We start from the raw sequence: 25345 nt of genomic DNA, 5'->3' as shown, positions 1-25345 counted from the left end.
ACTTGTATAAACTTGTCGAACTTGCAACTACTTGTATAAACTTGTCGAACTTGCAACTACTTGTATAAACTTGTCAAACATACAGCCACTTGCCACTTTTCGACACACGTTACAAGAATACAGTACCATGCGCACAATTTTTTCCGGAGGGGTGGGTTCAACTTTTTTGCATCTAAGACTTTTTTTATATATTTAAACTGAAAAAAATACATCACAATCTCGGCTCAAGTGAAGGGGGGTGAACATCCCTTTTCCTTTTGCCTACGCTTAAGGAAGTATGCTTGTGTTCAAAAACCAGTTTATACTTGAAACATATCGGGCTCGAAAAGATGATGCTCTCGCTTTGGCTGCTTTTGTCGTTATGTACGAGAGAAAAACACCAACAATTAATGCCATCACCAAGTTAGAACACAATAAATAGTGAAGACCAGTACAAGCGACCGGCAGTGTACATATGTTCAGTTTCGATTGTGCAAACGCTGCGTGTACAAGGACGCGTAATCAGAATTCATTCAATGTTCAAGCCACTTGTGCAATCACAATTCTTGAGCAAAATTCGCCTACAGACTCTCCAGCATGTTTGACATTCAACATGCGCTCATAACAAGCATTACAGAGAAACAACACAACTTCACGTCAGGTTTCACTACACGTACACGCACATTCCCGCATGTACCGATTCGTTGGGGGGTTCCGCGGGAAGGGGGGGGGGGTGGGCGGAGTGCATGTGTGGTGTAGTAGTAGTAGGTAGGGCCTCCAAAAAATGGCTCGGGGATCCATGATGTTCTTAAGTCAGCCACCTCGTTGGGCAATTTGCCTGTTGTGGCGTTGTATTTGTATTTGTATTTGTCAATCTTGTAGTTACGTGTGCAGAAAGGCAAAAAACATGCTTTTTCCTCCCCCTTTTCTTATCAAACTATGAACAAAAGCTGACTCCACCTACTGCCAGTTGATTGACAGGACTGGGAGGGAGAGAGCAGGAAAGCATGTAATATCAGAAGAAAAACACGTACATAGGGTGCGAGGACTTTCCAATGCCGAAATAAAAGAGTTTTACGTACCCGGGATATTTTTCGGGATTGCCAAAATGAAACAAATCAAGTAGACGAGATATCTAGGGATTGTCGCTCTAAGGGTTAAACCAAGTGATCAACGCTGCATAGCTGTAAGTGTCTCTACTGTTTCTATCGAAATAGGATGCAATATATATATATATATATATATATATTTTTCTCTTCCCTCTTTACGAATGCAGCTATAAATCCCTGCGTCGCCAAACCTTGCAAAAACGGTGGAACGTGCATACCCGGCGAAGTGACGCAAGACGTCGTTTACTTCACTTGTAGGTGTCCGCCGACTCATACTGGTCCCTCCTGTAATATAGGCAAGTATATCGTATAAACTTCGCTTTTGAAAATTCACGTTGAGAAATATTCAGTGCGAGGTCTACATATGCATATTAACTATTATTTTAACCTCCCTTGTTTCTCTAATTGCAGAAGTCCAACCCTGCAGCTCCAACCCTTGCAATAATGGCGGTACTTGCGTAAATGGATGGGACGGAAAATTCACTTGTAAATGTCCATCTACACATACAGGTTCTAGGTGTGAAACAGGTAATATGCTCTCCATTTTTTTTGTTTTTCTCTCAAATCTAGCAAAAAAAAGTGCAGGGTATTTCATGGTTGAAGTTGCCCTGCTCTGAACTCCCTATAGCCGTAACTCCACTGACGGTTCCTATTTTTGATCAAGTTTCATTCTTCTCGGTTCGTAGGTACTCCTAATAAGATTGCCTTTCTTTACAGTGGAGAAAATATATATAACCAATCAGTGTGAACGCAATTCCTGATCAATATTTTTTTTCACATTATGGCATTATCAAAGCTTAGTAAATATTTCACTCTCATTACAGTGCTTGATGCCTGCAGTTCAAACCCGTGTCAAAACGGCGGAACTTGCATGTTTCTGCCAAAAGCTCATCCGTTTTATATTTGCAAATGTCCGCCGACTCATAACGGACCCGATTGTGAGAATGGTAAGTTGATTTAATATCAAATCTTTCCTGGGTGTAGATAAATATGGTTCGACCTTAGATTCATGATTTTATCATTCAGTAAAATCATAATTCATGATAATTCATGATTTTATCATTCAGTAAAATCATAATTCATGACAATTCATGATTTTATCATTCAGTAAAATCATAATTCATGACAATTCATGATTTTATCATTCAGTAAAATCATAATTCATGACAATTCATGATTTTATCATTCAGTAAAATCATAATTCATGACAATTCATGATTTTATCATTCAGTAAAATCATAATTCATGACAATTCATGATTTTATCATTCAGTAAAATCATAATTCATGACAATTCATGATTTTATCATTCAGTAAAATCATAATTCATGACAATTCATGATTTTATCATTCAGTAAAATCATAATTCATGACAATTCATGATTTTATCATTCAGTAAAATCATAATTCATGACAATTCATGATTTTATCATTCAGTAAAATAATAATTCATGATTATCAAAATCATGATTATTCAAATCATATTCTGGCCAGCGAACTGAAATGTGATTCTTGATTTCGTAATTTGATCACTAATGGCCTTAGTATTTTCAATACTACATAAATATTACAATTTAATAATTAACAATACGAATTGCTCTTCCGCTTAAGGAATTCTTACCAATTGAAGAAATATAGTAATTAATGAAATCTCAACCTTTTGCTTCATTTCATGAATTGAACAGTTTCCTTCACTTTTAATCAATTTCTATTCAATTACATTGATGCCATGGTATTTTTAATGAAATTTTTTTTTTGAAAATTTACAAAATATAAAAAACAAGTATCTACGATATGTAAAGCTTTATACCAGAATAGGACAGCGCATACAATCAAAAACATGTGTGAAACATTTGAAATAAATCGATGGTTAAATAGTATTTTTAATGATATTTCTATTAGAGCATAGTTTTCACCACGTTAAAATGTATGAGACCACTCTTTAACGTCTTTATGAGTTACTAGCTATAATACCCGGCGCTGCCCGGGATTTCTTCAATGAGGCTTTTTTGGATCACGTGATATCTCCCTCTCTTTTTCTTGAGGGACATACAAACCGTGTGCAAGTTAATCAATATAGCGACTTCGCGATTCATGAAATAATTAAATCTAGATTTACAGAAACGTAGTAATGAATATATACTTTTCCTTTTTTAAGGGGCGCTAGGTATTTCGATAAACCTCCACCCCCTGAACTTCAAGTTACCCATCTGCCTATTTCAGCTTTCAAAAAATGCTTAATTAAAGCTGTGGAGTTTTTTCGATCCACTTTTTACGGGCTCATAACTAATTTTAAAATATCCTAACCTACACGAATTCATGCAAATAAATATCAAAAGACAATACAGAGACATTAATTTTCATGCTTGAGAAGATATAAATAAAAAGTTGAAATCAATGTTATTGCTCGAATATCCAACTCAAAAGTATAGGTTTGGCTAATTAGTTCATATTTAATCTCCTGGGCTTCGTATATCACTAAGCGAACTGAACATTCCAAAATTCGAGAATTCAATACAATTTTTAAAATTATTGATGGGGCAATTCCGCATTTCTACAGTAATTAAATCGACAATTTTAGCACTGATTTCTATGAGGATCACCCTTTTCCTGACCCTCAAAGCGATGCTGATTATGACGTCTATTCAAAAAGCCTCATTACTGAGAGTATATTGAAAATGTGGCAAACCATTATAAAGGCATAAACTTAACCATTATAAAGGCAATACATATACCAACAGGATTAAAGAAGTGACAAACCGTTGTAAAGGTATATACACGTCTGAAACGCATTGCTAGGGAACCACGGTAACTAAAGTAAACGTTCGGAAAGTGATTGTTGAGGCCCAAAAACCATTGTTGCCGGACAGTTTTTTGCCCATTTGGGGCATTTGCCCTGGGCTGACGAAATTTTAAAGTAGCCTATCGTTCAAGTCGGGTTCCATTTGGTATATATGCAAAATTTGACGACGATCGATCTAAAATTGTCTATTTGTATAGAGAACATACACACACACAGAAAATCAATTTTATATACATAGATCAAATGCGTTATTTTATAAAGGGATTCTTGTTTTGAACTTCACTCAAAATTACTTTACGATGTTATATTATTATGCCAGCTAAAGTTGAATTATTCTGCATCGGGGTATTTCAGCTAGTAGTGATGGAAAAAAGATCATCAAGTGGTGACATTTCTACAAGCTTTCAGATAACATTCAGTGATTCGCATTACTATAAATTATAAGCCAAACTAGTATTTTCATTACCTCATTAGTCGACCAGTACGGATGCTTTCAACTAGCCAAAGCAGGCATGTCTATGTTAGAGTAAACTTGATGTCGCGATTTGACGAAATATTTGCCGTGATTGCGTGATAAAAGTGTCTATAGCGTTACCGGTCATGATTATTTTTGGTATAACTAAAAATATCTCGGCAAACTTTATTTTTCTCAAGTTAATGATATCTGAATAGTATAATGTTTCATTAAATTTAAAATAAATTCGTAAAATTTCAGCAATCTAGACAAATTGGCTCATTGTGGAAATCGAGCGAGAAGACTGGAAATGGCCAAAATGACCGGCCTGGTCTTTCTAGTTATAATTGGCGGCTCCCACAGAAGTAGAAGAGCGTGCGACGTGCGACTTACGTAATTCGATTTCCCAGACATTCACTCTCTTCAATGTCTCTAACTTCACGGACATCAATAGTGCATCAATAGTACTAGCACATTGCACAAAAAGATAATTTATTGCCCAAATTATGACGTAAAACCAGCACAGTGTTAAATTAATTATTGTGCAGCTGTTTTTTTTTTTCAGCTTCATTAATAAATCGCATGAGCCATAAAAATTCTGTGTCATTTCAGTGATCGAACCTTGCGCCAGGCATCCCTGTAAAAATGGTGGCACTTGTTCCAGACTGGATGGGCAGAAATACATCTGTACATGCCCCGATACACACAAAGGAAAAAATTGTGAATTCGGTACCGTATAATATCGTATAAAGCCATTTATTCTAATGTATTTTCGTGCATTTACAGGAATGAGATGGTTTTTCTCAGCTGAATAAATGAAGGAAAGATACTTTTTTTGTGTTATACATGGAAAATCATATTAAAAAAAAATAGTTAAAAATTTAGAATGGATATTGGTACTTACGTATTAAGCCGTCAACCATTTTCGACTTCGATAGAAGAAAAAATGATTTAGTGCCATCGATATAGAAAGGCGATGCGATTTCAGTTATATTTTGTTTGACGGGGCATAATGACCTCGCACACTTCCGTGGATGTCGAGACGCTAACTATCGCTTTGATTACAAGTGAACCTAAATTTGGATACGTGCCAGCATTTAGACTACCGCATACATTCTAAACCTCATTGCCGCAATTTCTGACGGATCAGGCATAAGCGCAAAATTGGTAGTCCAACATCTCAGGAAAATAATCGAGAGGTAAAACTCGGTCGTATAAATACGGTAGACTTTTGATTGTATGGATAATTGGTGATGTTTATGTCATGACAATGTTTAGAACGCGACAATTTTTTTCTATATGTTATTCTGAGGTGGATTCAGAAAAAAAGTTAAATTCCCGGTGGAGACCAACCACGCGTAATATCCAGAAAAGAAGTATCTTTCTTCCATGACTATTTCGTTAACGAACCATTCGTTGCAATCTTATAATTGCGAATGTGAAGACTGTGCGTTCATTTGTCTACTTATATTAATGTAATTAACTTTTTCTTTTCATCACAAGAAATCGATCCATGTTCGACGAGGCCATGTTTGAACGGCGGCACATGTTTAAGGAAGCAGGGGCTCGAATACGAATGCAGGTGTCTTTCTACGCATTCTGGAAAACATTGTGAAACTGGTGAGTTTTTAAACTTGCTTCCGTAATGTTCAGCAAATTAAATGCAGTTGATATTGTGGTACAATTGTATTATGTTTCGTTTTAATGATAACTAGTTCGAGTTTCGATTGGCTCCAGATTTACTTTCCATATTCAAGTTATAGGATCAAATTAACATGGTGACATTTTGTTTTCTTGACAATTTGTTTAAAATACGCACCTCCTCGACATTTCTTCTTCTTTAAATTTCTTCTTAAATCGTAATGCTATTCAAATTTCATATTTCGCAAGATAACTGGAATCAAAGTAGTATTCGATTCAAAGTTTATATTGCAAATTTTTTTGTAGAATTCTCATAGAAGAAAACTGATAGTGAAGATTTCTGCACTAAAATCAGTATTAGATATTTATGAAATTGAGTTTCATAGAATAAAATGAGTAAAACATTTGTCATCGGAATTTGATATCATTCATACTTTCCCCAATATTATGAAAAGTAGAACAACAAGGGAATCATAATGAATGTAAATATAATGATACATAATTGTGTTGTGGTTTATTATATAAGTAGGTCATTTTAGTTCTAATTAAAGACAAAAATGAAAAAATAAATGTGCTTTTTTTGAAAAATAAGTTGGTACCTAGAGTACCTACCTTACTAGAGTACCTACCTTATAGAGTACTATACCTTAAAGTACCTAGTACTTTAAAGTATTAACGGTAGATAAAGCGTTAATTGATTCTATAAAGCAGTAAAATATGAAATATCCGAAGTTATATTTGTAGTTTTGTATAAAAAGCTGAATTTTATGAGTTTGCATAAACAAATGGATTTAAAAAATTGCATTATATCAATATTTATACATATTTTCTACTCTTTAGAGCTGAATCCTTGCTCACCCAACCCTTGCAAGAATGGCGGATTGTGTTATCGTGGCCAGAATTTGGACTACACATGTACTTGTCCATTGGAGTACAAAGGAAAAAATTGCGACGAAGGTTAGTTGAGAATCAGATGTTCATCGCGTAAGCTTTCGGAATAAAGTATTCAGTCGATAACACCATGAAGCATATTTTTTGTTCTTCGGCAGCAATCCGTAATAATCACAATGTTTTAAGACAAAAAAACGTAGTTGATTAGAACGTTGCTTGTGCAATCAACGGAGCAAATTTTTGTTAATTTTATGTTGAAATACCAGAAAAATGGGAGCATGTGAATTATAGGATTCGTATCACGCAAGTATTAGGTGCTGAAAAACTTTTGTGGTCACTTCTACTAAACCTATGAGAGTTATTGTAAACAGACGAAGCAAATATGCATATATCAACGCTCAAAAAACCTTCTCCTTCCATTTGCCCATGCTGCGATCGCTTTCACGTTCAATCCCGAAGTTGTTCCTTATCGCTGAAAAATTACCGATTAAACACTAATTATTTTATGTCATCTGCTTATTTATCTATGTAGCAAAATCCCATTCATACTTTGCTCTAGTTTATACAGAAAAGCGATCTAGTACGCATCCTTGAAAGACTCTACTTGTGACATCCGTGAAATCAGAAAATACTCCACTCACCGTGACTCACGGTGACATATCATGTAGCCATGAATCTATCCAAATCAAGAAGCGACCACGCCATGATTCTACCATATTCATTGTTTAACCCGGTAGAATGATTTTTGAAGATCCTGTTAGGCAGCATTAATATTTCTGCCCCTGTTTAAAGTACACCAAAATATTATCATTCATAATCATTAATAGTAAAGCTCGAAAAAGTCATTATTTGTTTACGTATTCAAAATTTCATTTCAAGTGTATTTCCATTTCATATGAAAAACCCAGAAATCAGACCCATTTTCTAAAAGCTACTTGTACTTTTCCATATATGTTCTTAAAGTGGAATTATTGCTTGTTGCGACAAAAGACTTCTAGGTAAAACAAAAATAGTTTTATTCATGAACATGCGCAACAGCCACACCCATGAACGAATAAGGCGAATTACGAACTTCAATGGACCAAAAATTTGACTCTTGATACATCAGAAGGTTCTTTATGAGCCAGGTTAGCTATAGCGAGTTTTGACTGTACAAATCTAGTAATATAGTGATTGCAAATCAGGCTAAATAGAGACACATTGATGACGAATCATAACCAGGACTAAGGAAAATATTATTCTTTGTGAATTAAGTTTGCAATGATAACAAAATAACAACGATTGCTGTTTAGAAATGCGAATGTTCTTATAGAAAGGTGGATTAATCCATATCCAATCACTTGCTGCGTTTTTTCTTTCAGAGATCGATCCGTGTACTTCGTCTCCTTGCTTCAACGGTGGAACGTGTCAGCGTGGCAAAGGCTTAAACTACGTTTGCATCTGCCGTCAGAGTAATACTGGAAAGAACTGCGAAACTGGTAACTTTTGATTGATACTCTTGTACCCATTTTTACGTTTCGAAATTATTAATCGTTCATAAAGGGCTATTTCTCGCTTGGGCAAGCGAAGCACGCTCTCAGTGCCAAAAAATGACTGGTTTTCCTTGTATTTTAGGCACGTAGCAAATGGTTTTTTTCCCCAGTGTACGCCTCTGCCTCAAAGAAGATTACATATAAGGGCCATCAAAATCCATATTTTCCCAGGGCCTGAATTTTCAGAGCAGGCCCTGCGTTCACACCATGTAAAAATTGGAATATCACACCTAAAACAGGTGAAAACTATTTGGGAGAGGAAGCAGACAACTTTTTTTATCACAGATATTTCTTATTATTTACTTTCGAAAAGTAGCATTTCAAATAGAAGTAAATTAATTGCATCCCAAGTGGTGGCTCCTGTACAAAGTTTTTGCATCCCTACCCTAAAAAAAGGAGTCATTTGATTAGTTCTTTAAATAAATTTGATATCAGATCAATGCCATTGAATTACTTCAAATCAAATGAATTCGATAAAAAAAAGAAAATAAATATTTTTACAAACTCTAATTGATTAATTGAAATATGTACACTTTAAAATATGGGTCATATTTTCACTCTATATGCAGAATGACGCGTGACGGCAAGAGAGAGCCTTCTCTGTTAATACATGGGAAGGTAGAATGTAGGCGGGTTGTGTATGTTAATCAAGTTTATTATATGGTACTTCTGCTCACTCGGAAAAGTGCCCTCAGTTTGTAGTCTCTTCATCATATCTATTGCAAGTCGGAGAAATTATGTCTCTAAGCAAAAGGCTTTAATGGGACATAATAGAAATTACTTTAAATTTTCTAGCGCTCTTTTTCGGCTAGAAGAGAACAATGGATCCAGCGAAGTTAGACCGCGGGGAAGGACCATTCCCCGTACCAGGTATTATATTACCATAGGTTAAGCAAACTAAGAAGTGTGAAGATGATAATCAAGGTGAATAGTATTGAAAAAATTGTGAAAATGAGGTATCGATTAGAAATATGAATAAATACAACCACCTTAAAGGTTGTAGTAATAATAAATAAATAACTTATTAAAATTAACGAAGTAATTTGTTAATCGATTAATGACACATTTTGAAATGTTACAAAAAGCAACAATTCTGTTCTTAAAACAGAATTGCCTAAAACTGATAATTAATTCATGATTAAAAAAAACTATTGCGAATAATTCAATAATTAAAAATGTAATTTTTAAGAAACTCTCAATTGACGTGTGTCGTGGAAGTTAACTTTTACAGAGATCTCTCAGCTTTGTTTTGCCGCCATCTGTCGTGAAAAAGAAGAAACAGAACAGTGGATACAGATTTGAGAAAATGAAAAATGGACATAATTTATCATTGTTTATAATTGTTGAGTGTGTAATGATAATACTAAAATAAAAATCAAGAAAAAAAGAATATTGACTGAATTTAAAGTTAAATTGTTATATAAATATTATTGTCAATTATATAAATATATAAATAAATATATATAAATATGTATCGATAAATATTATAGTATCGTATACTATAATATTTATCGTTAAGTTCAATTGTTATATAAATATTATTGTCAATTGTATATATAACAATTTAACTTTAAATTCAGTCAATCTTCTTTTTTTCTTGATTTTTATTTTAGTATTATCATTACACACTCAACAATTATAAACAATGATAAATTATGTCCATTTTTCATTTTCTCAAATCTGTATCCACTGTTTCTTCTTTTTCACGACAGATGGCGGCAAAACAAAGCTGAGAGATCTCTGTAAAAGTTAACTTCCATGACACGTCAATTGAGAGTTTCTTAAAAATTACATTTTTAATTATTGAATTATTCGCAAATTTTCTGAGCTGTTTCCCTCCATGTGAGGAAAGAGCATCACGTTAATTTCACTAAATCCATTTTTAGTTTCTGCGTCAGGCTTATCAAGTGTGATTCATGAGATGTACTAATACCCGGCTTATTTGTTAAAGATGATCAAAATGTTCCACGGTACAACATGGGTCTTGTGCCTTGAAACATTTGACGTTGTACATTAAAACGGTGAAATTACAAAAAAAAAAAAAAAAATTACGCAAATTTTTTAATCATACATTGAAATAAAAAATATGAAAATAATGAGGCAAGTATGGTTATATATCATAGCTGCCAACTTTTGAAAATGAAAATTCGGGAGATTTTCACGCAAACCCGTATTTTATGCTAAAACCACTCCCTAATAAATACAATAGGGATTTTTCCAAATAAAATAGGGATTTTCCTAACATAAAAGTTAAAGCGTAGGGACTAAAATCCCTACTCAAAAACTGAAGTCAAATTAAAATAAGGATTTTACACACATGGAAGTTAAACCCTTGGGAATAAACTTCCTACGCAAAAAACAAGTGAAATTGGAGGCCAAAACTTCAATGATGTAAAAATAAATATTGTGTTCAATCAGAAACGCTGTGAACAAACATTCTGCGCGAATGACCCCAAAATCATCGGAAGATGAAGGAAAGCACCGTCAATTTTTGAAGAACACAGACTTTTTGTGACGCTTGATGGTTTTTTTTTTCATTTCACGTGAGTGATGATGTCAGTCTTCCCATGACCGATGTTTATGTCTGTAACACAACTTGCACAAAAAGGAAAAGTCGGCCCTCTTCTGGAACGTTTGATGAAAGGAAATTCATCGGAATAAGTATCTTTAAAATTCATTAAATATGTTTTTGCTCATCAGTATTCATGCTTTGTTATATCGCACGTACGTAACTTCAACAAAAGAAATTTTGACGATATGCGCGTCACTATAATCTTCAATTATTATCCAGGACTATTGGCTGCTAAGCCATTTCCCTGCAGGATAAGACAACAACTTTCTTGTTACCATCAGAGGGTTTGTAAAACTTCCTTAAAAAGGGAATTTCCCCATTTACGACGTGTGACGTCATTTCGAAAGGGAAAAAAAAGATGCTTCACGCCCCACAAGAAATTCCTTAGGGATTGTTTTCATAAGCGGGGATTTTTTTTAATGAAGTAGGAAATTTTTAGGGACAATTAGGGATTTTTGTGATTTTTGTAAAAATTCGGGAGATTTAAGAACTTTTCGGGAGGTCGAGCAATGAAGCTAAAATTCGGGAGATTCCCGAAAAATTCGGGAGACTTGGCAGCTATGATATATATACAAAATATTAACTATAATACAGGTAGGAACGTATTTAAATGTAGATGAAATGCATAATTATTCTCCGGGCGCGGTAGCCCAGGTCGTTAAGATACTCGGCTATAGTACCAAAGGATGTTTAGAGGTGTCGCGAGTTCGATACCCGGTTCCTCCTTGTCAGAAAACTTTCCGGACCCAGGAGTACACCAGAAACAGCGAGATGACCGCAGGAAGTCCCCCATCGAGGGGTCAGCGCACCAACCTCTCGGTGAGTATAAAAAAATGCTGCCTTTTGGATTCGGCAATAAATTGTAGGTCCCGGTCTAATTAGCCCTCGTGTGCAGGAAATGATGGTGGTGAGACAAAAATGATCACATGATCTATCAAGGTCACAGAAAAAACCCGATAAAACAGAGAGAGAGTGTGTGTGTGCGTGTTGCGAGGGTATGTATTTCAAATTTCTCTCATTCCATAAACATCGGCTGGAATGCAACGGGCTTACTATTGAAACTTATTCAAGGGTGTTTCAAAGGTTAAATATGATCAAAGAACAACAGCTTCAATAATACAGTATCATAATTCACATTCCTCAGTAATTTTACAAGTTTTGTATGTATTGCATTAAAAACTGAAAGACAATCATAATTGTATGATTCCACACTAATGGATCTGTATTATCTGCTCTTTCTGTTGTAGAAGTCGACCCCTGTTCGAGAGATCCTTGCCAAAATGGAGGTACCTGCAAAAGAGGAAAGGGTCTGACCTATTCCTGCGATTGCCCAGAAACTCACAACGGAATCCATTGCGACATCGGTATGATCAGAAGTTTTTGTAATAATTTCACTACATTCACTTCATTTACCACGACACATCGATTAGACCATTCACCAACCATCTCCTGACTGTGCCTGTTTACGTATGTGTCTGCTTTTTGATCGGGTCATTATTTACGGGGCTTATTAAGTCCTTGATTTTTAATAGGTATCATGTATTGCACTATTTATTCCGAAATGATGGAATAAATAGTGCGGATTTAGGCCGGATAATAATATCCCAGCCTAATGTGGCAGGAGGTTAGGCCAGATAACAGAAAATCTCTCTGAAGTTCTACAAATACTTACTTACTACCCGCGTACCAAGTGTCATTGGATAAGGCTTTTTTTAAAGTCATGCAAAATAAGTTTGCAAACAACTAAGGAGTCTGTAAATTGTCCTAAACGATAGCCCTCGTCTCTCGCGCCGTTTAGAGTAAGTTAATAATTAATAATGTCCGTAAACATTATCGCATTGTATGTTTATTTATAGGCGTTATTTATGTTATGTATATTTTATTGTATTGTATACAGTTGAATCCCGTTTTAACGAATACCGTTATAGCGAAAATCTCATTTTTACCAACACTCTCCTAATCCCTCATATAAGTTAACATAGGAACAACGCTAGGTAACCTGAAATTCCTTTATAACGAAATTTCGTTTTAACGAAGTGATTCCACCGGTCTCTTGGCGTTCGTTATAACGGGATTCGACTGTATTACTACTGTATCTAATTATTGATTGAATGCCGTTTTTATTAGTCGTTTTTATGTGAATGAATAATTGTGGAATGAATTATCTGAGTTTCTATTATTTCCTATGATTTCGTTTGATTCGAATAACGAGCAGAACGAATCAATCTCGTTAACCGAAGTTCCACTGCATTTCAAAATTAATTATTTCGAGTGTGTATAAGCAACAAATAGAAACTCACCAGGAACTTACGGTGATCACTGACGAGGCATTCAACGGTTGAATAGCGAACGTATTCAATTTACTCTTTCGTGTGGTTGAATTCATTTTATTCCTTACTCTTGTAGAGAAAGACCCATGTTCGAGCAATCCATGCAGGAATGGTGGGACTTGTTCCAAGCTGGAAGGGTTGAAATACACGTGCAGCTGTCCACCCACGCACGAAGGAAACAACTGCGAACTCGGTACTTGTTCATTTACATAAATAATAATTATCAACCGGGTTTCGGGTTATTATTTTGTTATGTAACTCCATAATATAAATACTCTTATTTTGTCCAACTAGAAATCAATCCTTGTACATCAGGACCATGTTTCAATGGTGGCACTTGCCAGTGGAAGAAAGGGTTGGAGTATGAATGTACATGTCGTGCTACTCACACCGGAAAACGTTGCGAAACTGGTACGTTTATGGCAAAGAATCTGTTTTTATGCACTTGATGTACATAATAGTTACTGAATCGGTGCCTTTTAATTTAGAGGATTTTCTGAAATGCATTCAACTATCGGATAATTATGGAACTTTTCGAATGTAATTGTTCATAAAATTTCTGATGAATCAAAGGAGTTCGAATTTTCATCACCAGATGATTGTGTTCGGGAAATTCACCGCCACGTAATTCGCCGACACGATAATTCACCGATAAAAAAAATTCAACGACAAACAACTCATCGACAAAGTTACATATTGAGTGAGTGGATGAGCAGGCGAGTGAGGCAGTGTCAAAGTGAATGAGGAAGCAAATGAGTAACTGATTAGGAGCACGAGTGCGTTAGAGAGATCCAAAGAGTATGTGATTGAGCAGGTGAGTATATGAGTGAGTGAGCAAGTGTATAACTGAGTGTCAGGTCAGCGAGTGAGTCACTCATTCACTTTTCACTCCCATGCTCTTCCATAAGGTCACTATCTCACTCATACGATCTTCCATACAGTTTCTCATTTGACCACTCATACGGTCTTCCATAAATCCAAACCCTTCGGGGCAATGTGCTGAAATTACGCAAGTGATAGAGCCTGGTCGTACATATCATTTATTTTCTTCTATACAGTCACTCACATGGTTTTCAATTCGGTCACTCACTCAAGCATTCATATGTAACCCACCCGATCATTCGTACGGTCACTCGCGCATAACGTTATTCGCTCACTCAATAGCTCATTTGTCAACTCATTCGGCCACTCGCTCACTGGTGATGAACTGCCGCTTGTGAATTTTCTTAGCATTGATTTTGTCATCGGCGAGTTTTCCTGTCGGTAAATTGCGTGGCGATGAAATGTCGGTCTCTCATGAATTAATTGATTTAAATTTTCGCCATTTCTATGGATGATCGCATCACAATAGTGAAAACGTATTAGTTTCTGCCAGATACTAAACAAAAAACCGAACGGCATTTCATGTCGGAGAAATCTCTTCTCCATGATCTAAATATCCTTAATAGCAAGTTTGAGAAAAAATCCGCTCAAGTCATGGCCCACGTTCGTATCGAGGCTGGGAGAACGTATTGGGCTCCACCATTGGCAATGACGGTCAAATGTTACAGGCTGGAAGGTATTAGAATGCTGGCCGAGCACCTTCCAGCCTCGAACCTAAGTCAAAGGAGGCGCCATCCTTCCCGATCTTCCAATGTGTCTGGCCACAGAGTCTTCCAATGAGTCTGTAGCCAGCCTATGCCGCTACCGGGCTTCTTCGCATCAGGGAGAGAAAGGCAAATGCACTCATTGCCATAAAAATTTGCGCACCCAGAAGAAATCGTCAAAATGAAACGAAATTTTACACATGTAAGTACTACGTTGATATAAGTAAGTGATTAGAAAATCCAAGAAAAAGGATCATTTATTGCAGAAAAAAGTACAGATGAACAGAAGTTTTAGTACTCTGTTGGACCCCCCTCTAGCGCGAATGCACGATGCGATACGAGCGGGCATTGAGGCATACAAGTTCCGCATGATGTCCTGAGACATCTCGTTCCACAGTTGCTGTAAATGCGCCTCTAGTTCGACCAACCTCGTAGGATGTCCAACTTGCCGTCCCAGATATGCTCGATTGGTGACAAATCTGGGGATAGAGCAGGCCAGGGAAGGGTGGTAATGTGGCGGAGGCAGTCTTGTGTCATCCTTGCTGTGTGTGGCCTAGCATTGTCTTGTTGAAAAATGGCTCCTGGGAGCCCTGCCACGAGTGGCAACACATGTGGCTGAAGGATGTTATGGACGTACCGCTGGGCTGTCATTGCGCCATGGATCAATATTAGGGGTGACCGTGTATCGTAAGCAATGGCACCCCATACCATGGCACCAGCTGTGGGAGCGATGTGTCGCTGTAAAGCGAAGGCAGGATTGAAGCGTTCATCACGGGGCCTCCACACACGAAAACGATTGTCATCACTGCTCAAGTTGAATCTCGATTCGTCGCTGAAGACGACCTGGTTTCATTCCGTTGCAGTCCAATCCCGTCGTGCTCGACACCACTCCAAACGGAGGCGTTGGTGGGTGGGTGTCATTGGCAGCACACGTAATGGGCGCCGCGATACCAGATGTCCTTCAGCCAGACGCCTTGCGATGGTTCGGGAAGACACAGGGGCCCGTAGTGAAGCTGCTGCCTGTGCCTGGATAGCGGCCAATGAGGCAGTTGGCTCTACGTGTGCGTTTCGGATGATGTGACGGTCTTCTCGACGACTGGTCTGTCGAGGGCGTCCTGAACCTGGTCGCCGTGTAAATGACACCTCTTCACAGTAAAATCAGAACGGCCTAGTTGACCAGCTACTCGCCACCCAGCTTCCATCATCCCGATGATTCTTCCCCTATCGAACTCTGACAACTACTCATATGGTCTTCGACGGCGGCGTAACGGCATGTCTACCTCAGCATTTCTTTTGCAAACGATTAAACACACTCCAGCAAGCTCTGCTTACCTGTTTTATACTCCAAAGAGAACGAAGTTCAACGCCCTCTAGTGGCATTACGCAATGCGCAATCACGCTGCATTTCTAATCATTCATTTGCATATCTGCCCGACATGTACCTTCAGGCCAACTTTCGTTTTGATCCCACAATTATTTCTTGGTGCGCAAATTTTTATGGCAATGAGTGTATATTGCAAGTAAAATATTTACGCATGACCACTAGGCCAGCCTTGACACGAGTGCGGCCCTGGCTTTAGTATAACGCTGTTCAGAGGCTTCCAGATATAAGAATACCTAAATAATAAACACTCACAATTTATTGGGAAATACGGGAGACATTTTTGATTTAAGTTTTTGTTTGTATGATTCAGCGTATGTCAGTATCACGCTTGTTTATATTTCCTAGAAATTGACTTCTGCGTACCCAATCCCTGCCGAAATGGCGGTGTCTGCTACCGAGATAATCTGGGATACAAATGCTCGTGTCCTTTAGGATTCACTGGTAAAAATTGTGAAGAAGGTGAGTGTATGTTTTTCAGTTATACTTTCGGAATCATTAAGTGGTAATTAATCGCGCGTTTGTTTCTATGGCGGCCTGTCAACATTTAACCGACTCATTAAAGCAGTTGCAGTCAATTCGCGATAGTTCGAATTCCTAATATCTGTTTAAGCCATGTCTGTTAAGCCACTTTCCAATGCAACTAGGATCACCGATTTGGGAATTCTCATTATTGACCGACTTGGATTTTCTGAACATTGTTCCGTGGTTGTCAGGAAATCAAATAGAATGCTCGGTTTAATTCTCGAAAAGGTTCTAGAGCACATAGTGTCTCGCGGCATTAAAAAAAACTCTTTTTTTACACGCGACACATTTCCACAGCACTTCAGCAATCCGTGACATAGTTATAGAGCACCTGGTGTCCCGCTACACACATTTAAAACAATTGAATTACCCACGACACATTTCCTGATTACGTAAAAGACCCGCGACACAGTTCCATTATCACTAAAGTGACTTACCCCTTTGACGACCAGGCACACCCAGCTTCCCATCTCAGAGAGATATCGAAGCATTCCGGAGGGATAGGTGTGTCCGGAAAGTTTTATTAAAAACAACATAACATGACCACCTCAGACGAAGGCAGCAAAATAAAATAATTTACATAAAAATTGATCGTCAAGTCATATAACAAATAAATAAAATCTAAACAATCAACGCCAATGGGCAATCAAAATTATAATCGGGATTATAAGATGGCGGTGTATAGCCGTCCATCTCATAAGAATATAGTAATCGCCAATGGACCGAATGATTGCCGATAATCTTGGAATATAAAATTTCGAATCACGGTGAATTAGCCGCAGTGATCATCGTCTAGGCCGCAAGACGTTACCGGAATCGTCACTGGAATCGTCATCGGGTGAACAAAGATCACCACAATTCACTATATAGTCGATTAAATCACACTTAATTCGTCCTTGTCATCAATGACTTGATTTATCTCTTCCTTGCAGGTGAACTTGCTTCTGTTTTCCATTTATCGGTTACTTTTGTTGACGCCGACGTGGTCGAAGATCATATTTCCTCTTGAGATCAATCACTGGGGCTCTTGCCGGTTTGAACTCTTCATCGCTCGCACCGCTCAGACGCGCACTTCCAGTCTTCTTAGTATATATGCGGTGTAAGTTGTTATCGATATAACAATATAATCCACCGCACCTGAGCAAGGCCCATAGATCTTCAAAACTCTTTTTTTGAAACACAGTCGACCGTTTTCGGGAATAGCACCAAAATGAAATTTTTTCGTATATGGGCAAGATGTCAGGTAATGCCATAAAGATCCAATCTCACCACAAGCACACATGGCGTTGTCCGACTTCTTGAAACGTGCTAGATAAGTCGGTAATGGGCCGTGCTCAGTTATCGTAATCACTTTCTCTCTAGACCAAATAGTACCATTCCACCGGACGCGTTTCTGTATCTTGTAGGCATCTTTATGTGCATTCTTGTCCCATAGCTGTTGCCACCGCAATCGGAATTTCCGATGCATCGAACTAACGCTAGCTCGAAGTATTTCGCAGCCGCTGCACGTTCGAATATAATCGAGATTTGACTGCATATTGTTGATTAATTATGCGTTTCATTTCAGAGGTGAGTCCTTGCGAGTCCTCTCCTTGCTTCAACGGAGGAACTTGTCGACCTGGACAAGGTTTCGAGTACACTTGTATCTGTCCTGCACACACTACGGGCAAGAACTGCGAGACTGGTATACCTTCGTTATATAACCGTTATGTTACCTTTTTACCGTAATTAATCCTCCCGAAAAATTTTATATTTATCACTGATTATGGACATATTTCAGTAATTACGAAATTATTTTTCATTAATTATACAACTACCTCTCTCCTTTAGTTCTGAAGTGTTTTGGGGAAAAAAGTAGGTTTGAAATGTACAGGGTGTTCTATAAGTGATAATGCGGCCTTTATCAACCGTTCGCCGTAGAGGTATAGTTTCAAGTTAAAAAAAGAATTCTTAGAAGATTAGACCCCCCCCCCCCCTACCAGTTTTGAAAGTGAAAATACAGGGTTTACGTCAAAACCGTGCCGTCAAAACATCGGGAACAAAAACATCGCCCGTAAAAACATCGCTGTCGAAACATCGCTTGTCAGAACATCGCTCTGACAAAAACATCGTTTGTCAGAACATCGCTCTGACAAAAACATCGCTTTTCAGAACATTGCTTGTCAAAACATCGCTTGTCAGAACATCGCTCTGACAAAAACATCGCTTTTCAGAACATTGCTTGTCAAAACATCGCTTTTCAGAACATTGCTTGTCAAAACATCGCTTTTCAGAACATTGCTTGTCAAAACATCGCTTGTCAGAACATCGCTCTGACAAAAACATCGCTTTTCAGAACATTGCTTGTCAAAACATCGCTTTTCAGAACATTGCTTGTCAAAACATCGCTGTCGAAACATCGCTTGTCAAAACATTGGCAAATGGATTTTACATCAAAACAACGCTTGTCAAAACATCGCAGTCAAAAGATCGCATGTCAGAACATCACTCTGACAAAAACATCGCCAAATAGATTCTTCGTCAAAACATCTTATTTTCAAAATGACAGAAAATACAGTGTGCCACAAAATTAAAAAAAAAATTGAATTCTTATACGCGGCCCTCTTCTCTTCTAACTTCCAATTAGAACGTTGTTGCCGTGTGTCTTGAGGCCAACAGAAAAAAAATTACACGTTTCTAAGTACAATATTCGCTAAGATATTTGGATTCAAAAATCGGAGGAAAGTTATACAAAAACTATTCGACAACGCTCATTTATGGTGTTCTTTCCCAACTTTTCTGATTTTGAATTCAATATCTCAGTGAATATTGCACTTAGAAACTTGGATTTTTTCTATTCTTTTTGACATCACGAGAGGCAGGGAAACAACTTTCTAATTGGAAGTTAGAAGAGAAGAAGACCGTATAAAAATTTAGATGTTTTATTTTTTTATATTACACGTTATACATTATATTATTACATGCATAAACACTTGATGCGCGAATGCTCAAACTGTCCCCAAGGATTACATGTGTATAACAATATTTTTTTCTAGTTACCTACAGTATCGTTACATGCAGGTTTTACTGCATATATATTTCTAATCGCTCATATCTTAGAAATATATTGCCCTGTCACTCCCAGTTTTAAGAGCGAACAGAACCTCACAAAATGAAAAAATCCAAATTTTTTTACGCCCCCTTGTCCTCTAACTTACAATTAAAAAGGCTTTGCCCCGTTTCTCCTGAGGCCAAAAAAAAAAAATCCCACATTTCTAAGTGCAATAGCCGCTGAGATATTCGAATTCGGAGGAACGTTGGGAAAGGACGGCTTAAATGAGGGAAAGGAGCGTTTTCCGTTAATTTTCGCTGTTCTTTCGTACCTTTTCTCAGATTTTTTAATTCAAATATCTTAGCGAATATTGCACTTAGAAGCATGGATTTGTTTTTCTTCAAAAAGCCTCGTTACTGGCAGGATTGAAAATGTATCAAACCATTATAAAGGCATAAATAAACTAACTTAATGCATATACTAACAGAATTAAAGAAGCGACAAACCGTTGTAAAGGCATATAGTCACGTCTGAAACGCATTGCTAGGGAACCACGGTAACCAAAGTAAACGTTCGAAAAGTGATTGTTGAGGCCCAGAAACCATTGTTGCCCGACAGTTTTTTGCCCGTTTGGGGCATTTGCCCTACTTTTACGAAATTTTGAAGTAGCCTATCGTTCAAGTCGGGTCCCATTTGGTATATATGCAAACTTTGGCGACGATTGATCTAAAATTGTAGATTTGTATAGAGAACATACATACACACAGACAGAAAATCAATTTTATCATATCATATTTATTAAAATCATATAGATATATATATATATATGTAGATGCTTTTTATGTATTTAGGATTCAAAAAGCAGATATTGGATTCAGAATCGCAATAGGACATTTTTCAAAAGGGATTTATATAATTTGCATGATATTAATTAAAGCCATCTTTTTTCCCCCCTTGTTTTTTTATAGAAAACAACCCATGTGAACCGGACCCATGCCAAAATGGAGGTACTTGCTTCAGTGTTGAAGGTATCGATTATCTTTGTCATTGCCCTGCGAACTACACTGGGAAGCATTGCGAAACAGGTAATATTATTATGCTGAAATCTGAATCGACAATTGAACGGGTGCCTGGAAGAAGAGCTCGAGACCCCCACCCCCCTCTGCACGCACAAATGTGGTGATCGCTTTTGGTCACTGTGTATATTTTTTTTCTTTTGACATCAGGGAGTTAAGCAATGAGGACTTGAAGGATTATGTAGGTTTTCAATTAGAAATATGGTTATATGAAGATACATATACAAGATGTTTTTCATTTTTGACTCAAATGAATGTATATCGTTCCCTATTTCTTTAACATTATGCAGAGCTTCCGTTCGATTATTAAATGGGCTAAATCACAATCTGAAAATACTGATACAACATGGTAATTGATAATTTTTGTGGCACCACGGCCATTTTATGCACACGAGGACTAATTAGACCAAGACCTGCAATTCATCCATTAAAAAAAAGTTTCGAGAGTTTCGAAAAAAATGTAACACGTATGCCCTTCTTCCAGACACCCATTCAATTATGACGACAATCGATTTGATGGATGTATAGCATGGAATTTTACGGAACTTCGTTGCTGTTTAACATTTCAGAAGTGAACCCTTGTGACCCGAACCCGTGCCGTAATGGAGGGATATGCATCAGGGGCCAGTATGCGAACTACACCTGCCAGTGTCCTACCAACACTACGGGAAAGAACTGCGAGACAGGTAAACTATATTTTAGTTTATTTCGATTAAAAATACAGTCGATGCCGCTTATTACAGTACAAATACGAGGCTAGAACGAGCAAAATGCCCATCGAGGTGGCTAGAGAAAAAGATCATGGATAATTTGATCATTCGATCTTGTTATCAGAAAACCAGAGTCCACATTGAGCGGTGTAGACTGTGCAACAAGATGATTGAAATTTCCGTGGAGATTTTTAGGAAGACATAAACAGAAGTGATTGCTTATGCTGATGATTCTTCTGAAGAATTCGCTAACACATAACAGGCATAGCGAGTCTCTACTAAGCTCGTTTTAAGAATTTATTCTTCGTAAAGTAGTCTGTCTTAAGGCCGAAACACACTACACTGATGTGACGTGATTTCACGTAATGTCAGAGACACTAAGAATTCTGATTCGTTTAAATTTTGTGACGTGGGAATTGCACTTATCATAAATCTCACGTCACAAGTTTTCCACGAATCAGAATTCTGAACGGCTCTGACATTATATGATAATCACGTCACGTCAGTGTAGTGTGTTTCAGCCTTTACTCTGAAAGAAATGTCGACGGAGGATGTCGAAAACACCTACGTTCTTTTCCGGAATGCATATTTTTATATGATCGTGACGTCTTTTCATAACTCATTACAGATATCGCCGTTTTCTGCGAACCTAATCCATGCAAAAACAAAGGCGAGTGCACACCATCTCAGCAAGGCTACTCCTGTGAATGCACCAAATGGTACAGCGGCAAGAACTGCACCGAAGACAAGTGGTGCAAGGAAGGATCTGGTCGTTACCTGTGCGGGAACACTACGTGCACGTTCGATCACGACAACGAAGTTGGTTATTGCAACTGCTTCGAGCACAATAGGGTCACGGTGGTGAACGGAATGTTGCTGAGAGTGTCGCAATACAGCTAAGAACTAAATATACCCTGCGTCTGTATCATCCCCAATGTCGACCATATGATTTATATGTATTTCTTTTTTTCGTTTTGGCATTTTATAATGGAATAAAATATTCTGTTGCATTGAATTATTTGTTTTGTGACAACTTGCCGAGTACACGAAATCAAAATGAACGCTCTTTAGGAGAACGTAGTTGGAACGTTCAAGAAAAAACATTCTCTTGCAATGATATGACGTAAGGTAGACTAGAGCTCCTGTAAACCCACAAGTGACTCATCGTCCCCCTCAGAGCTTCAAAACCATTTTTTTTTGTTCGGATTCAGGTCTAGTCGTTAAAAAACGCAGAACTCTGAGCAGTGATTGGTTATAGCGATGGTACTGACGTCACAATTTACATAAAGATCTCCAGCCATAACGTGAATGCAACACCACACCTTCACTTATATACGTAATTTGTCGCTTTCACCAGCTGTTATGAAAACTGAAGGACATATCCGCGTGAGCTTCTCCAACTATTTCGGTGCAAAAATATATCATAATGCAATAAAAGTCCATTATGAAGACGTGCACTTGGAGGTAATGATATTCGATATACGGGTGTTGCATGGAGTAATAAAACCCTCAACGACATTCAAGTAGAAGACGTGGAAGTCCTAAATCTTCTAAGAAATGTATGTGCAAGCAAGGCACCAGGACCAGATGATATCTATCCCAGGGTCCTCATTGAATGTGCTAATGAATTGTTGGGGCCAGTCGCACAGATATACAGGAGTAGTGTTGCTGAGGATATCGTCCCAAGGGATTGGAAACTTGCTATTTTTTTTTCCGATGTTTAAGAAGGGTTGTAGAAAAGCGGCGTCCAATTATCGTCCAGTGAGTTTGACGAGTTCCCTCTCGAAAATTTTGGAGATTATCATCAAAAGGCAGTTTGTGAAGTGGATAGACGAGAATAATGTATTGTCGGATAATCAGCATGGGTTCAGGAAGGGGAAGTCATGTGTAACTAACCTCCTTTGCTTCTATGATCACGTGACTAAGGCTTTGGGTAAGAGCAAAACTGTAGATGTTGTTTACCTTGATTTCCAGAAAGCATTCGATCGTGTCCAACATGGTAAACTCTGGAAGCGTTTACACGAGATTGGAATTGGGGGCAACTTGCTGAATCGGATAGAATCGTGGTTAAGAGATAGGTCGCAACGAGTTATGGTGAACGGGGAATTCTCTGGTTGGACAGACGTCACAAGTGGAGTTCCTCAAGGAAGTGTCCTTGGCTCCATACTTTTTCACTTTTTATCGACAAACTCGATCAGGGTATCGATGGGATTACTAGCAAATTCACAGATGATGTGAAGCTAATGGGGGTAATCGGGAACAAAACGATAGGGAGTTGCTCCAGACCAACTTAAACAGGATTGCAGCATGGGCAAATGAATGGAGCATGACGTTGATAAGCGTTGATAAGTGCATGGTCGCTCATTTTGGTTCGAACAACCCACGGTTCTCTTACGAGTTGAATGGTGTCACTATCCCGGATGCAACTAGGGTCACCGATTTGGTAATTCTCATTGACGAGCGGCTTAGGTTTTCTGAACATTGTTCAGCGGTGGTCAAAAAATCGATTAGAATGCTTGGTCTAATTTTTAAAAAGGTCTCTTCGCGTTCTCCTAAAGTCATTCTTCCGTTATTTCGAGGCTTAGTTTATCCTGGACTGGAGTATGCTACCCGATTACTTAAACTGCCGTATCAGACTCTTCGCAGGTGATTGTGTCGTTTACAAAAACAGTGTCCAATATATCCGACCAAGGATGTCTCCAACACAACCTTAACGTTATTTCCGAATGGAATGAATGGAATAACTGCTCAATCTGGGAATTGCCCCCCAGATCTTCAAAAACAGTTTTTTATGAAAGTTACCCGTAAAAGAATTTCCCACGACTTCCCTTACTGGATGTGAACAATTCTTTGATCTCTGAGGCTTTCCATTATAAATACCCAGGCATCATAACCTCTTCCGATCTCCGTTCGGGCCAAGCATGCACTCGGAACACACATTCCGGCATGCGCTGATTCGTTAGACATTTCGTAGAGGAATGTGTACGAGTTGCATGTACGGTTAAAGTAGTAGTAAGTAGACCTTTCAACACGATTACCGACATAACATGAAAACTCTTCTTTAATACAAAATATGGAACACAGATGGCAACACCAACAAAAACATGGAACAAGCACAACTCTAGCAACATACAGGGCGTTCAAAATTAAAAGACCCTATTTCAAAGTAGTCTACAGGCGAAAGGGGAACCTTCATGAAGTGATGGGAATTTATTTCAGGGGAAAAATTAGTTGCACTTGTCTCCACCAGAGCGCGTTTATTTTTTGGATACCTGTAGTAAACATGTAAATTTATGCGATGTCACGCAGCAGCTGTTATAAAACCTCGAAACATTCGCGGAGATCATGTTTCTCAATGTGTTTGCTGCTCACAATGACGAAAAGTTTACGAGATCGTGCTTTCTTGGTCAAATTTGTTTTACCAAAACAGCAATTCCGCTCTTACTAGCCTACTCTACGGAAATATACTTACCGAAGAGGATTCGAAAAGGTCCAATGAATGTTAAAAACCTTCGGAGTGTGATTACGATATTTGAAACCGCAGGATCGGTGGCTGTTTGTCCTGGAACAGGAAGAAACCCCGTTTCTATAGACGCAGTTTCGCTTCAGGTGGAAAAGGACAGAGCTTCAAATTCTCGTGGTAGCACTAGTGTCAGGCGCGTAGCATAGGCGTTGGATAGGCCACGTTCAACTGTCCATAAGATCATGCGGAATATCCTCCGATAT

At 37.9% G+C, this 25345-nt stretch overlaps 1 protein-coding gene across 4 annotated transcripts in view; it reads left to right on the top strand.

Moving 5' to 3' along the window:
• The window catches only part of LOC149081475 (uncharacterized), a 67307-nt gene extending 44673 nt beyond the window's left edge, over nucleotides 1-22634 (top strand). For all 4 annotated transcript variants that reach the window (XM_089238397.1, XM_089238400.1, XM_089238398.1 and 1 more), the window contains 15 exons: nucleotides 1256-1384; nucleotides 1500-1616; nucleotides 1913-2035; nucleotides 4957-5073; nucleotides 5848-5964; nucleotides 6826-6942; nucleotides 8238-8354; nucleotides 12228-12344; nucleotides 13387-13503; nucleotides 13605-13721; nucleotides 16626-16739; nucleotides 18370-18486; nucleotides 20802-20918; nucleotides 21479-21595; nucleotides 22248-22634. In XM_089238397.1, coding sequence (XP_089094523.1) covers nucleotides 1256-1384; nucleotides 1500-1616; nucleotides 1913-2035; nucleotides 4957-5073; nucleotides 5848-5964; nucleotides 6826-6942; nucleotides 8238-8354; nucleotides 12228-12344; nucleotides 13387-13503; nucleotides 13605-13721; nucleotides 16626-16739; nucleotides 18370-18486; nucleotides 20802-20918; nucleotides 21479-21595; nucleotides 22248-22519 — 1925 coding nt within the window. In that variant the 3' untranslated portion in view covers nucleotides 22520-22634. The remainder of the gene's footprint in view (nucleotides 1-1255; nucleotides 1385-1499; nucleotides 1617-1912; nucleotides 2036-4956; nucleotides 5074-5847; nucleotides 5965-6825; nucleotides 6943-8237; nucleotides 8355-12227; nucleotides 12345-13386; nucleotides 13504-13604; nucleotides 13722-16625; nucleotides 16740-18369; nucleotides 18487-20801; nucleotides 20919-21478; nucleotides 21596-22247) is intronic.
• Nucleotides 22635-25345: the final 2711 nt, after the last annotated feature.

The sequence above is a fragment of the Pholcus phalangioides genome, unplaced genomic scaffold (assembly GCF_987345545.1).
Source record: "Pholcus phalangioides strain wild (caught in Gottingen) unplaced genomic scaffold, Ppha-v1.0 ptg000010l_1, whole genome shotgun sequence".
In the NCBI taxonomy this organism is placed as follows: Eukaryota; Metazoa; Arthropoda; class Arachnida; order Araneae; family Pholcidae; genus Pholcus; species Pholcus phalangioides.
Note: the sequence above shows the minus strand (reverse complement) of the source record. Positions and strands in the feature narration are given on the sequence as shown.